At 47.5% G+C, this 14755-nt stretch overlaps 1 protein-coding gene across 2 annotated transcripts in view; it reads right to left on the bottom strand.

Annotated features, from left to right (window-relative positions):
- Plpp4 (phospholipid phosphatase 4) overlaps positions 1-12093 on the bottom strand; it is a 128214-nt gene extending 116121 nt beyond the window's left edge. For both annotated transcript variants that reach the window (XM_076553577.1, XM_006976991.4), the window contains exon 1: positions 11955-12093. In XM_076553577.1, coding sequence (XP_076409692.1) covers positions 11955-12010 — 56 coding nt within the window. In that variant the 5' untranslated portion in view covers positions 12011-12093. The remainder of the gene's footprint in view (positions 1-11954) is intronic.
- Positions 12094-14755: the final 2662 nt, after the last annotated feature.

Below are 14755 nucleotides of genomic sequence, written 5' to 3'. Positions count from 1 at the left end.
TTGTAGAGATAAATAAAAACTACACAAGGGCTTTGATCCAGAAAAATCCACTGTAAAAGCTTCTTAGGCAACAATATCACAATGCTGTTTGTCACATAAATAATGAAATATTCTAAAATTCTATTCCTAGATTAATAGATTAAGGATCCAGACAGCTAGTAAAAATAATCAAGCATAATTTACCCAGACAGAAAATATCTACAAGATAAAGAACGTAGGGAAAATTAACCTGTAATAGAAGGTAACTCTTGTGGGGCTTCTGCAGGCTGAAAGTGAGGCTGAGACGGGGTCATTCTCTAGTCTAGGCTGGCAATTCACTATGAGACCAAAGCTGGTTGCCAAAATGTTTACATTTGAAAAGTGAAGGGAGTGGTCCTGATAGAGGTAGATGAAGGGATTCAGGAAGCATTTCATCTTTCTTTGGGGGAAAATGCACTCTTTACAACACGTCCGCCTTGCCATCCTTTCTAGCATTTGTGAAGTCAAACACACTTCTAATAGCTGTGACTCTGGGATAACCTTGTGCAATGTTTTTATCACATATATCATAAAATTTTATCTACCTGTTTTAAAAGATTTTCAGAAGGAGGTTTTTTTAAATAGCAATGTTATATTCTCTCTGTGTTTGTAATTGCAAGCCATCTTCCAAGTGGACCATTTGAGTTTTGATCCATTTCATTTTACTTAGCATACATACTTCCTTAGATGTGTAGGTACCATTGCAATGAAAGTCTTTACAGGTGAAGTTTTTATGCCTCTTACTTTGGCACTTCAATGTATTTCCCTACAGAACTTTAGAGTAAAGGGGCAGGACTAATTTTGTGGTCAATGTGTTACAACATTGCTTCTGAAAGAGGGCCATGGCCATTTCTAACTCTACCTGCTGCCTCTGTCAATGTCCCTTGTCGTGGTGCGAATGAAACCCATAGGCTCATAGGTAGTGGCACTATTTGAAAGGATAGAGAGGTATGGCCTTGTTGGGGGTTGGCTTTGAGGTTGCAAAAGCCCAGGTCAGGCCCAATGGCTCTCTCTCTTCCAGCTGCCTGTGGATCTGGATGTAGAACTCTCAGCTACTTCTCCAACACCATATCTGCCTGGATGCCACCATGCTGACAATGAACTAAACCTCTGAAACTATAAGCAAGACTCAATTAAATGCATTTTTTAAAATAAAAGTTGCCTAGGTCATGGTGTCTCTTCACAGCAAGAGAGCACTGTCAAAAACAGAAGCTGGTACCAGGAAACAGGGTATTGCTGTGGCAAGCCTAACCATGCTGCTTGTTGGCAGAATGTAGACTTGGGACTTTGGATTAGGAAAGCAGTTGAACACTTTAAGCAGGGCCTCATGGACCATACCAGTAGAAGTCCAGAAGACAGTGATACTAAGAGTAATGCAGATGAATTATCACAGCATGGCTCAAGAGGTTTGAAAGAAGAATATTAGTAAGTGGCCTAGAGGCTGTTCTTGTGATATTTTAGCAAAGAAGGTGGTTGTTTTTTGTCCGGTCCAAAAAAATTCTTCCTGAGGCTAAATTGAAGAGTTTGAGATTAATAATGTTGGCAGAAGAGATTTCAATACAGCCTAGTATTGACTTTGTCATGTGGTTATCCGTGGCCACTCTTATACAGATCTATAATTTTTTTAAAAAAGCAAGCTGAGCAAGCAAAAATACAAAATGTACAGTTTGAGGAGAAAAGGAACACCAGGAAGCAAAATGGAGCTAAATACAGGATTTAAGGAGATAAGAAGTTGAAAGAAAAGCTTGATGTTCAATGGAATAAAGGGAGCAGTGACCTCAGGCAAAGACCCCATCCAGCTTAGCTTCCAACTTGTGGAAAGGAATTTTTAAAAAGCTTAAGCAATGGATGAAATCACTGACAACAGAAAGCTGGTGTAGATGTAATGGAACTAGGGTACCATGTTACAGCCTCAGTAAGCAGCAGAACTTGCCAGTTTCAGCCACGTGGTTCTGGCTTTAGAGTCAAGGATATAAGAAAGGAGTTATGAATATTCCTCCATGGCTAAGGAAAGCCACTTAAGCCAGGCAAGTGTCAGGGGATTTCACAGGGGGTTACAGTTAGGAGATTGCCATGAGTCTCAGAAAAGACTTTGAACTTTTCAACAGTGCTGAGACTGGGATAGATTATGAAGACGTTTGAAGTTGGTCTAAATGCATTTTACATTACCATGTGGCTATAAGCCTATGGAGTGAAATGTGGTGGTATGAATAAAAAGGGCCCCCATAGGCTCACAGGGAGTGGCACTATTTGAAATGATTAGGGGGTGTGGCCTTTTGGAGTAGGTATGGCTTTTTGGAGCAGGTGTGGCCTTGTTAGAAGAAGTTTGTCACTGGGGGTGGGCTCTGAGGTTGCAAAAACCCAAGCCAGGCCCAGTGGCTCTCTCTCTTCTAGCTGCCTATGGACATGGATGTAGAATTCTCAGCAACTACTCTAGCACCATGTAAGCCTGCATGCTACCATGTTTTCCCCATTTTGATAATAAACTAAACTTCTGAATGTAAGAAAGCCCAAATTAAATGTTTTCCTTCATAAAAAGTTGCCTAATCATGGTGTCTCTTCCCAGCAATAGATCACTGACCAAATACCCCTTCCAACATAAATTATAATTGGGATGTTAGGCTTTCAGTTTTCTTAAATGTTCTATATGATGTAAAATGCAGAAAGATTGATTCAAGGCACATTCCCGCTTCAAATATCCTGTAGCAATCACCAAAGAAACCCTAGTGTCACATTCAGAACTCGTGTGTGTATGTGTGTGTGTGTGTGTGTATGTGTGTGTGTGTTCTGTAACAGGAAATATCCATGTTGATTATTACTGGTTATGCATAAAAATCATAAATCTTTACCATAAAATTATTTAAAATATAAGTAGCATGAAGCATGGCCTACAGAGCTAGTTCCAAGACAACCAGGGCTACACAAAGAAACCCTGTCTTGAAAAACAAAACAAAGAAACGACAAAGTAGCCTGATAAAAACCCACCAAATTTATATTATCTAATTCTATTAGCACACCCCACCCCACCCCTGAACAAAAAACAAAAACCACCACTAAGGTGTCTTATTGTGGGTCCTTAGAGGGATGGTATCATAACTAGAAGAACAAATTGAATGTGTCACATCACCCCATGAAAACATCCGTGCACACTGCTGTCCTCTGCCTTATCACTTACTGATAGTTGTTAGGTGTCGTCCAAGTCAAGAGATAGTCAACCGGAATGACTAACTGTAATGGCTGTTTACGTCTCCCAGCACGCCTGAAAAGCTGGGCTCATCTGCATGCGATGTCACTGAGCTGTTTGCAGCGGCACATCTAGCATTTCTACAGAAGTCACATGCTGAAAGGTAGATTTGTTCTTTGTGTTTGCAGCAGATCTCTCTTCATAGCCCTTGCCCATTTTTCTATTGAGGGGTTTTTCTCTCTTCATATTGATTGGTAGGAGCTCTCTGAATATGAAAGGTGTTAGCTCTTCACTCTGTAAAATGAGAATATCACTTCCTGCCTGAGTGGTTACAACGATCCAGTCATCTAACATGACAAGAGGCACAGTCGGTGCTAGAGCTCTTCCCTGTCACCCCCTTCCTATAGCCACCATATATACATTAAGCCAATTAAAGTTACCTACATGTAAACACATACCAGCATTTTCTCAATGACTTCTTTCATCCCTAAACTTTCTAAATCCCAGTACAAGGCTCAGCTCTCTCTTGTGGTCCTGAGAGCTGCATGCATCCTATTATTATCATTCTGTGGTATTAGGCATCTCTTCAGTATTAGGCATCTTTTCACTGGTGTCTGTCACAGCTCAGTCACAGGAAGGATGAGAAGAAGGGGTGTTGTGTAACAGTTTCCTCTGAGATTGAAACATTCCATCCTGCAGGAAGCTCCTCAAACAGGAAAGTAATACAACTCAAAATAGCTTCAGGAAGTTCTTGAAACTGACCAAATTCATTAGGCCCCGGCTCTGCCAGGATAACTAATAAAAGCTGAGAGTGCTCCTCAGACACAGGAAAGGTGAGTTTTAAAGAAGACACCCAGACAAGACAAGCCACAAAGAAGACTTGAGAGCAGATCAGCTGCCTGAAAGATGCAGAAACCAGCCGAGCTTCCTGGAAGAGGTTTAGGGCAACCAGGGCACCTGGAAGGGACCCTCTTCAGACAGGTGAGCTACCTATAGGTGTGCTGTGTGCTACAGGATCCTAGCTTTTGGGAGTTGTCACCCTTGCTGGGGAGGGCTTTGGTGATGCAGCTGTCTTTGAGTCATTTCTGTTCCTGTAATTAACCCCTCACCCATATTCCTATAAGTAACCCCAATAAAATGCATTGGTTCACCAGGCTGGACTTTGGTGGTATCCATACTTTGGTGTATCACGGGCTCACTATCTGGGGTGAGTAGATATGTGTGTTGCATCTCCCCAGAAAAAGTTTTGTCACACAAAGGGAATGAAGAGATGAACTTGAACATTAATCATATGCTGTCTTAGGCATCCATCACATATTACATCAACTTGCATTTACAGCACTTCTCCTGGGTAAGATCTCATCTTTATCCCTAACAGAGTGAGGGCTTAACTATGTGACCATGTGTCATGATGTACACCCTTCTACAGGGTGGGATGCTGCTGTAGGTCTCTCTGAGCAACTCTCTGAGGGAAAGTAAGGTGCTATACAAATTGGATTGCAATTTCAGAGTTCCTGTTGGACAAAGAGAAGCCAATCACTTTGTTAAAAGAAAAAAAGTGCATTCACCCAAGGTATAGCTCCCCCTAATTACAAATAGATTTGTCAAAAATCATACCAGCATTATGTTTAATTGTCAAAACCATTAAAAACAAGCAACATGAGTAACTAAGCAGGGTTTCGGGCATGCATAGGTATCTCTGTGGTGTGAGAATAAACAAGTGCTCTCGACAGTGTGGAATGAACTGTCACATGCCGAGACAAAAGTCACATGGAAGCCTGCACACCGTGAGTCCATTCATGTTGAGTCAAAAACTTGTGTTAGGGTGGCTGTGGCAGTAGGCTCTGCAGGTGGGGGCTGCTGCACAAATATGAATAGGGTACTTTCCTTTGTGTATGTTATTTTTGGATTGAACTAAATGAAATTTCCAGTTTTGTAGGTCAAATCAGCCGAACACTACAATTCCATAGGCTCAAACTCCCATTTCAATGGAAATATACCTTTAAACCCCTCTGGTAGGGCAGATGGAAGCATCCGGCATTGACCAGCTGATCCCTAGCTTTCTGGAAAGTGACCTAAATGCCCTCTGAGTGGATCCTACTCTCTGGGCCTCTGTTTTCAGTAGAAACAGTGTAATGCCAGCCCCCAGCTCCTACGGAGTCACTTGTGTTGCAGCTGTCCCAGGCTTCCTGCAGCATCTTCTTCCTTATCCCCAGAACCTCAAAGTCCCCTAGCCCCATCATGGTCCTGGCTGAACAAGAGGAGCTGTCTATAGGCAGGGTCTGCAGCTCTTCCACACATGGCATCAAGATGATCATTTTTAAAGAAGCAATATTACAGAGATAATTTTTATATACAAATACTACCCCAGAAAAATAGAAGTGCCAAGCTTTTATAAGCCTTGTGAGGCTCATAAAGGGCATCATCTTTATAACTAACTGAGATAACGGTATCCACCACTTCTGAAACTGATGGTCCCTTTTTGTCATCTCCCTGTGGGAAAGTACCACCAATTCTGAGAACTCTGGGCACAGTCATCTCTTGTACAGTGGCCAATATTATTTGAAACAGAAGCACTATTTGTCAGTCAGTCCATAAGATGCATTTCCAGGGCAAGAAGGCATGCTCAGGAACACTTACTCCTACATGCATAGATGAAGGCAAAAGGGTATTGGATGGAGAAAGCTCCTGAACGTGGGTCTAACTGAACTCAGTGACTCTGAAGGCAATAGGAATAGACTGTTTCCATTAATGCATTATCTGATACAGATGTACTGGAGACACTTTGGGTCCACTGTCTCAGAACTGCTATTACGAAGGTCCATAGGTTGAGTCCCCATTATGAAGCCACGGGCTGAGCTCTCCACCTCATCTGATAGCAAGACCCATGATCAAGCTACGAGAGCTGGACTTGTTGAGTTATGGTAAGCTGAAACTCTGGTCAGGCTAAAAGAAATCCCTCGTAATATACTTAAAGGACTTTATTCTTTGCTAGAAATCCCACACTAAATAATTTATGATAAGAATACTCTTATCTATCTACAGGATTTCTCTTCACATTATGGATTTGTTTTAATAAAGGACAATGATGGCAGTAGCTTTTTTTATAATGCCTACAATGAGCTAAACACCGTCTCACTTAATAAGCACAAGCCTGATGCTCATGAATATAGCTACATATTCTTATTAAACAGATGGGGACATGGAGTTTTAAGATGGATAAATAATTTGCCCAAAGACTCACACAGTTTATAAGAGGCAAAATCAGAACAGAAACTCAGGCAACCTAAGGCTAAAGGCCACAGTCATAACCACTCTACCGTGGTGCCATTCACAGACACTACATATATGTAATAAGGATTAATGAGAGCGAGGAGAGGAGAGAGTGGCATCTCCTGCAGGCACTAAAAGCACCCATTCTAATCAAATCTGGTGAGCTATTATCTACACTTCTCATATAAAGTAACTAAGGTTCAGAGGTCCAAAGCAATTTGCTGATTAGTGACAGCACAAATCCAAACATGAACCCACATAGCTCCAAAGCCCATGGTCTTCTGTTATACCACTTTGCTTCCAATACATCATTTGGATCTTGCCATAAATGGCGACAAAACTACTACAGGTATGCTATCACAAAATAGGCTAGTGCTGCAGTAGCTAGCCATGCCCCACATCTCAGTTAGCAGAGAATTACCTTCTGTCCCAGAGTCCACCTGCAATATCATGAGCCTCCATGACAACTGTCCTGGCGGCCCTGTCTCAAAACTATATATGTCGGCATACAGCTCCATGCTCTCCCCTAAGGAAAGTCACGATGCCTCTACCCAGTGCTCCATGGACTAGGACTCCTTGCCTGGCCTCATTTAATCCCTTAGCAGGGGCAGAGAGGGCAGCTATTTCAAATGGCCAAGAAGGAGAGAAGAAGCAGAGAGACCCTTAAAGGGGAATATTCATTGCCAACAGCTGCCTTTAGGGTTTAAGACACATCTCCATCTTCTTGCCTTTCCCCCTTGGTTCCCCATGTGATCTGGCCACGGGCTGGATTGATACCTTCTGATCTAGCTTCCCGACGGTCGTTTTCTTAGAAATTTGAGTGTGCTGCATCAGCGCAGAAGGAAGCTACTTCCAAGGGTGGTCTCTTGACCACCTGTGTCAGTTACCCATAGTCCAGTTCAGCACTTCATAACCCATGGGCCTATGCGAAAGAAATGCTGGGGTGTGCCTTTTGAGATGTGTCTCAAACCCTAGAGCAGCTGTTGGCAATGCAGTGCCAGGCAAGCACGGAGTCAACAGAGCACAGGACGAGACCAGCTGAGAGAGGTGCTCACACACGTCCGTCCCTGCTCTGCGGGGAAGCCAAGCAACAACGGCAGAGCCACACACTGTTACCCACGGAAGTGAACAAGACCTGTGTGACCAACAGAATGGTCCCTTAACACCCCTAGGCCAATACCCGAGCAGATGGCTTTGTTTCTAATCTTCAGAGCCAGGCCGTGGGGATGGCACAGTCTGAAGAGTGTTTGCCTCGCAAGCTTGAAGTCCTGAGTTTGATCTCCAAAACCCAGGTTCAAAAATAACAACAACAAAAAGCTGGGCATAGTGGCGTATGACTGGAGTCCCAGCACTGGGAAGATGGAGGCAGGTGGATATCTGGGACTCACTGGCTAGCTAGCCTTGACTGCTAGGAAAGTTCCAGGTCAGTGAGAGACAGTCAAAGAAAAAAAAGCGGGGTGGGGTGAACAGTGCCTGAGCAACAAAACCTAAGGTTGACCTCTGGCCTACATACACACACACACACACACACACACACACACACACACACACCTACCAGGCCTCCTTACAGTCTCTTTACATTCTAGGCTCGCTCCCCATCAGAAAACATCCCACCTTGTCCGTAAAACCACAGCCTGCAGCCACACCTGGCGAGCTGGTCCCAGTCCAGACTATGCCTGTAGGCTGCCAGGCCTTTACTCTGCAGGAATGTCCTTGAGCCCAGGCCGGCCTCATACACCTGGCACTGGATGCTTAGGTGAGCAGTCAACTCCGGGCAACATTCCCTGGCATCTGTCCCCACCCTCTTTCTCATCACTCCCCGGGTTAATTACCCCTCCTTTGCAGTACACTGAGCATTTTGCCCAAGCTACCGTAACCAACCCAGGCTGGAGTCCTACAAATGTCATACGTGATGTGTATGCCTGTGTATGGTATGTACTTGTGGGAGTGTACGTGCCAGCAGAAACATGAAGAAGGCATTGTGTCCCCTGGAGTTAAACTTAAAGATGTTTGTGAGATGCCCAATGTGGGTCCCGGGCACTGAATTTGGGTCCTCTTCTATTAAAGCAATAAGTTCTCGTAACCCCTGAGCCATCTCTCCAGCCCCCATATGTGACAGCCTTCATCACCACCTCACATATAGCGTCCCCCCAATGAATGGGAGCCCCCATATTGGGAACGACAGTAAACGTTATTGGAATGTTGGTACCAGCAAACCTAGGGCCCAGAGCTGGTGACCAGGAGCTCAGAGCGGATGAGCAAGGTCCAGCTCTTGCTGGCATTTGTAGACACACTTGCTGATTCTCTCCTGGAGTCTTGGGTGACAGCTTATCCCTGTCTCTGGATAGGACCAACAGGACCCCTGAGGCCCACCAGCATCAGAGCACTCACTGTCCCCTCAAAGCTGCATGTGGCCCTCTAAAGTTCCCTAACCGTGGAGTTCCCATAAACGTCACCCTCTGTTAGGCTGAAGTTGATACGCAGCCCCAGACGCATTGCCCTTTACAGCTGTTCCTTTGTGGTTGTTCCCTTGTTAAGTTTTGAAGCAGGGCTGCCCCAAAGGCACCGCGTCCGAGACCGTCAGCAGATAATCCTCTCTGGGACTTGAACGCGCAAATCCTGGGCACCATACCTGACTTCCTCACCAAGGGCTTTCCCTCAGGAGTCACCAAGGGACAGCTTACAGGCCCATGGGTCCAGAACATTTTCACTAGCCCTCTTTTAAAGCCTACAGGGAGTAGTCTGGGCATCAGCAGAGATGACAGGCCTGCTTCCAGGCAGGGAAAGGTGACCAGAGGGCAGGTACATGTCCAGGAATTGGCTAGAGTGGTGGTTCTCAACCTGTGGGTCACAACCCCTTTAGGGTCTAATGACCCTTGCAGAGGGGTCGCATAGCAGATATCCTGCACATCAGATATTTATGTTACAATCCATAACAGTAGCAAAAACTACAATGATGAAGTAGCAACGAAGTAATATCATAGCTGGGGGGTCACCATAGCATGAGGGACTGTATTACAGGGTCGCAGCATTAGCAAGCTTGAGAACCGCTGCCCCAGAGCATGAGCTAGCACAAAGGGGACCTGCTCTCTCTGGTTTAAAACCAGCCTCTCATCCTGGGAGAGAGGACAGACATGACAAGTTCAAACGGGTGATGAACTACATCATCTACACTGGTCAGTGTAGCAGGGAGACCAGCTTGCCCGGAGGGACTTCCCAAATAGTCCAGGGCTCTGGGGACCACCATCTTCATGACAAGGAGTCTTCACTCAAGTCTCTTCCCCAGGACAGCGCTGCCAAAAGGAAGGAGAAAACTCCCTTCCCAAAGCCAGCTTCTGTCAAGGTGCCAGGAGCTTATCTGAGAAAACAAGGGGTCATCTGTGTCCCCGATCCTCCTAGGCTCTCCCGGAAGCCATTATCTGCCTGAACCTCCACCCCCAGCTTGCCTTCAGTGCCAATCTGGTCTTGGTAGTAATATTTGCAATTTCATAGGACACTTACGAATCATGCCAAAACACAATCAATGTCCATATGTGTCCTGCAGTAGGGGGTGATTGCAGATCCCCCACTGAGTAACACAGGAGGGGACTCTGGAGAAAAGACTGAAAAGTGATGTTTGTTTGTTTGTTTTACATAACAATCTTAGAAGAAGCCAGACACATATAAACAATATCTACCAAGTTTTCTAATTCACTACACCAGCCATTGTATATTTATAAACATTTCATAAGTGTTCGGAAGTATGTTTGAAGGGAAATGTGAGAACATATAAATATTTTACATGTGGTTAGACCCTTTTAGAGAAAATATCCCCGGAAGCAATTAAAGCAGCTAGCCCACGGGCCTATTTCACTTTATTCCAGAATTTTTTTTTTTGGGGGGGGGGTACGGGCATTCCTCCCACAAACGTTAGATTCTACCATGCACTAAACACTCATCTATCATTTTTAGCACGTAATAATTGAATTGGGTTTTAGCCTATCTGCCCAGAGACCACTCACTCTTTGGAACGTTTGCTCCAAAGGTAGAGAGCTGGAGGGAGGGGATGGGAAGGGCTTCATTTTTTCAAATGCATCAAGATCCAACTGAAGTTCCCGCTCCTCATTCCCAGTGAATAACACTAGTGTTCAGTCAGAAGGCAGCATTGGGGGGCGGGGGTGGCCTGCATCTGGAGAGCTCCCAGCCTTTCCTGATGGTGTGGATGAACCCTCAGGACAAATTTAATCCCTAGTTTAAACACATGTGCACGTGCTCACACACACACACACACACACACACACACACACAAAAAAAAAAAAAAAAAAAAAAAAAAAAAAAAAAAAGCATCACTTTCCTTGCATATTCCCTGAGATGCAGAAGTAGTCTTTGATACGACACACACATCTGCCATGGTTGGGGTAGAAATTCGGGGGGGGGGGGTCCTGTTTGTCTTATGGGACCTCCCCCCAACACACACCCCGAGATCCCAGCAAATCCAGAGTCTGTGCAACTTTAATATTTAAAATGTGTCAACCAGCTATGGTGGGAGAGGGAAACCCCGCCTGCTACTGGAGGGACACGTGCAGACGTGTCGGCCTTGGTGACAGGCGCTTAAGGCTGGCTACTAGGTGGGTTTGAACAAGACAGATGAGAGAGATGAGAAAGCTCGCTGTGGTGGGCCTTAGGACCAGTCAGAAGCAGAAGCAGTCCGGGTGCCTGAGGAGGCACAGACATCGCTGAAGGAATTGCCAGGCTCCCTCCTTTTTCGGAAATAACTATTCCCAGGTGCAACCTGGACATTTCAACGCTGTCCCTGAAGGGCTTCTGCCCCTCAGGAGAAGAACACCCACCCACACGTAAAAAGAGCTCCTGGTGTCCCCAGCCCCGCAGCCAGCTGCAGTTCCTGACCTGCTCAGCCCTCCATGGCAACAGTTTCCCAGCCAGAGGAGTAACGCAGACACCTCTTGGGAGGGTGCTCTGTAGGGCGGGCAGCTCAGGAGCCACATCCAAGGAGTCTCCTAAGCTGACCCTGGCAGCCCGGGCACAGCATGGGGTGGCGGGAGATGGGGCCAAGAGCAAAAACAGCCAGCCATCATCAGCTTCAAAAGATCACAGGAGAGAGAAACTTCCCTAGGGCACCGGCCAGGCTGCATGACCTGGTCTTAAACAGCATCCTGAATCCCAGGGACAGGTGTGCAGGGCTGGGTAAAAGACTCAGACTTGGGGCACCCGAGCTAGGGGCCGCCAGACACGCATCCAGACTAGGGGCTACTATGGAAGCAGGTCCCAGTCCCAGGCAGGCATGCTAGGATCACTGTGCACCAAGGGTCCCAAGAAAAGGAAGAGAGGGTTTATTTTGATCCCACAGGGAACATCCCAAGCACCAACCGAGAAGAGATCCTCGAACCCAGGCCCCAGAGGGATGCAGCAGCTCAAAAAAAGTTGGGGCTCCCAGAGGCTATGTCTTTTGGGTCCCCTCCCGCGGCGCACCACTACTTACACGAAGACCCCAAAGAGCAGGGCTCGCACCCCGATCTCGATGGCCAGCTCCCGCATGGTGCAGCCGGAGTAGCTCCCGCAGCAGCAGCTGGCGCTGTCCGTGGCTCCCACGGCTCGGCCCGAGCGGCTCGCCAGAGCCTGGGCGGTGAGGGAGGCGCGCTGCAGGCCGCGGGCGGGGGCGGGAGGCGGGCGCGGGGTGGGGGTAGCGGGGAGGGTTCAGCCCCAATCTCCCGCTCTGGGCTCCCGGATACCCAGACACCACACCGGCCGCTCCAGGTCCCACTCGCGATCCCGCCGATCGGGGGCGCCTCCGGGACTCCCTTCTCCTTTGCGCCCAGTGCAGTTTCTGTATTCTGGGCTCCAGCCTGGCACCTGCGACCCGGGAGGGGAAGCCTGGGGAAGCCCCGCTGTTGTAACCGCGGCCTCCCGTGCGCGCTGCGTGGCTTCCCAGCTACTGGGCGGCCCCTGGGCTCTGCGCCCGCCCGGCAGCACGCTCTGCCGGCGTTCCCTGTGCGCCTCCTCTCCAGCCCGCGACTCCGGCTCCTGCTCTCTGCTCCTTCCACACACGCCCGCACGTGGGCATGAAGTAGATGGGTGCTTTGGGGATTCTGTCGCTCAGGACATCCTCTGGCCCTACCTGTGAACACTTCTTCCTTCCCACTTTCTGGCCTCCCTACACCTTACCAACCTTAAATTCTTTCCTTTCCCACCCATGACTCTAGGAAGTTCCCACAAGATTGCTCTGGAGCTTTGCTTTCTCTCAGAAGGTGCCAGACAGGCAGACAAAAACCCTGGCACAGACTGAGCGCAAAAGTGAACCCAGGTCCCCGCCACCAGTGCTAGGTAGTATCTGGGACCCCATCTCTCCTCTCCTCCATCATCCAACTCTCCCCACCCCCAGTGGCTTTGAGCTGCTACTGTGCTGTGGATGTGAAAAGCAGCTCCTGATGCATCCCTGCCTGCACATGGCAGGCCATCATTAGGCAGCTAGGCAGCAGGTAGAAGCAGGAGCCTTGGCCCCAGGACTCAGTCAAAAATTCAAGTATAAATATCGGTGGCCTGGGGGTGGTAACCACAAGCCTGAGTCCAGCTAGGTCTTGGCTTTGCTTCCCCATCGCCTGTTGGAGTTATTAGTCATAATTGTTGGGTTGTCTCTGGGGAGCTCAAACCTTTCCTGGATTTTAGGAAAGACCTCTCCAGGATTTTATGAGTGGGGATGAATTAGAAACTGGCTTCTGGTCCTGGGCATCTGGATCTCTGACTTGGACCAAAGTAGGAGTAGGTAGAAAGCAAGCCTTGGGAGGAAGGCGTGGGCATCAGCCCAGAGTAAGCAGACCCTGTTCCCAAGGGCACATGCCAGACCTTAGATGGCTGAGCCAAGGCACCCTAGGGAGGGATCCAGGCTGTGTGGAAGGGGCACCATCCCAGCAATTGAAGACACGGGAGCAGTGGCTGCTTTGTCCATGGTACACCATGGGTGCTTGGAGTGTATTGCTGAACGAACAAATGCATGCATGACTATATAGTCATATATAGTTGGGCACGTGGGAGATCACGTGCGGGGAGATTAGGGAGGCTGTAGAAGGAAAGGAGGTCGCTCTGTGTCCCCCGTGACTTGGGCCTGGCAACTGCTATGAAGACAGCTCTCCTCCCACAGCTTGACAGAGTGGTACAGGAGACCCCTGGTGAACTCTGGTGGCCTGCAGTTGAGGCTGCCAGGTAGACGTGTTCTGGGGGGGGGGGGTGCTAACAAGGATCCTAATGTTGAGACATCAGTTAACTGTAAGCACCAACTAAGCTGCTAGGAAGAGTGGGGAGCTGGATACGAGGATGAATACTCCGCCTCTTCCCTGGAGTGGAGGGAAGTAGTGCACCGATCACACACAGAGAAGTGAGACAGGTGGGTGGGTGGTGGGGACCTCCTTGTGGCAGTCCTACTCGCCAGGGTCTGTAGTGGAGATCACAAAACGTGAACCCTGTTTATATTTGTTGTCTGTTCGAGGCATGCTGACCTCAAATCCTCTATGTAGCCTGCAAGATTGGCTTTGAACTTCTGATCCTACTGACTCTGTCTTCCAAATGCTGGGGTTATAGGCATGTGCCATCTTTATGTCATGATAAGTATTATGTCTTGCACTTCTTATTTGTAATCGAGTTACCCGGAGAAAGAATTTGAAAGGGCATGTGACCTCAAACCAAAAGAGATATGGAAACAGCCAGCCACAAGCCCTTTCATCTACAAAGGTGTCCTACCTCAAGATATGCAAGGGCAATGGTGGCACAAAGCTTGTGGGAGTAACCAACTGATGTCTGATTTGACTCAAGGCCCATTCGATGAAATGGAACCCATACCTGACACTGCTTGGGTGACCAAGAACCTGAGACAAGATAGCCCAGGGGCCCAGGGTAAAACCAAATACTACTGTTCTTAAAAAAATTAAAAGTAGCAATAAAATGACTCCTAATGACATTCTGCTGTACTCTTAGACCAGTGCCTTGCTCAGCCATCAGCAGAGAAGCTTCCTCCTGCAGCAGATGGGAACAAATACAGAGACCCACAGCCAGACATTATTCTGAGAGTGAGAGACCTTGAAACAACAGCCCTAAATGGGATGTCTACACCAAATCCTTCCACTCAGGGCTCAGAGAACCCTGGGGAAGAGGAAAGAATGTAAGAGCCAGAAGAGGGGATGAAGGACACCTCTTCCCTGGAGTAGAGGGAAGTGGAGTACCAACCACATAGACAAGTGAGACAAAATCCTCTCAATCTACATGGTCAAAGCTCATATGAACTCACAGAGA

The sequence above is a fragment of the Peromyscus maniculatus genome, chromosome 1 (genome assembly GCF_049852395.1).
Source record: "Peromyscus maniculatus bairdii isolate BWxNUB_F1_BW_parent chromosome 1, HU_Pman_BW_mat_3.1, whole genome shotgun sequence".
In the NCBI taxonomy this organism is placed as follows: Eukaryota; Metazoa; Chordata; class Mammalia; order Rodentia; family Cricetidae; genus Peromyscus; species Peromyscus maniculatus.
The sequence above is the reverse complement of the archived record's forward strand: the minus strand, read 5'-3'. Positions and strand labels throughout refer to the sequence as shown.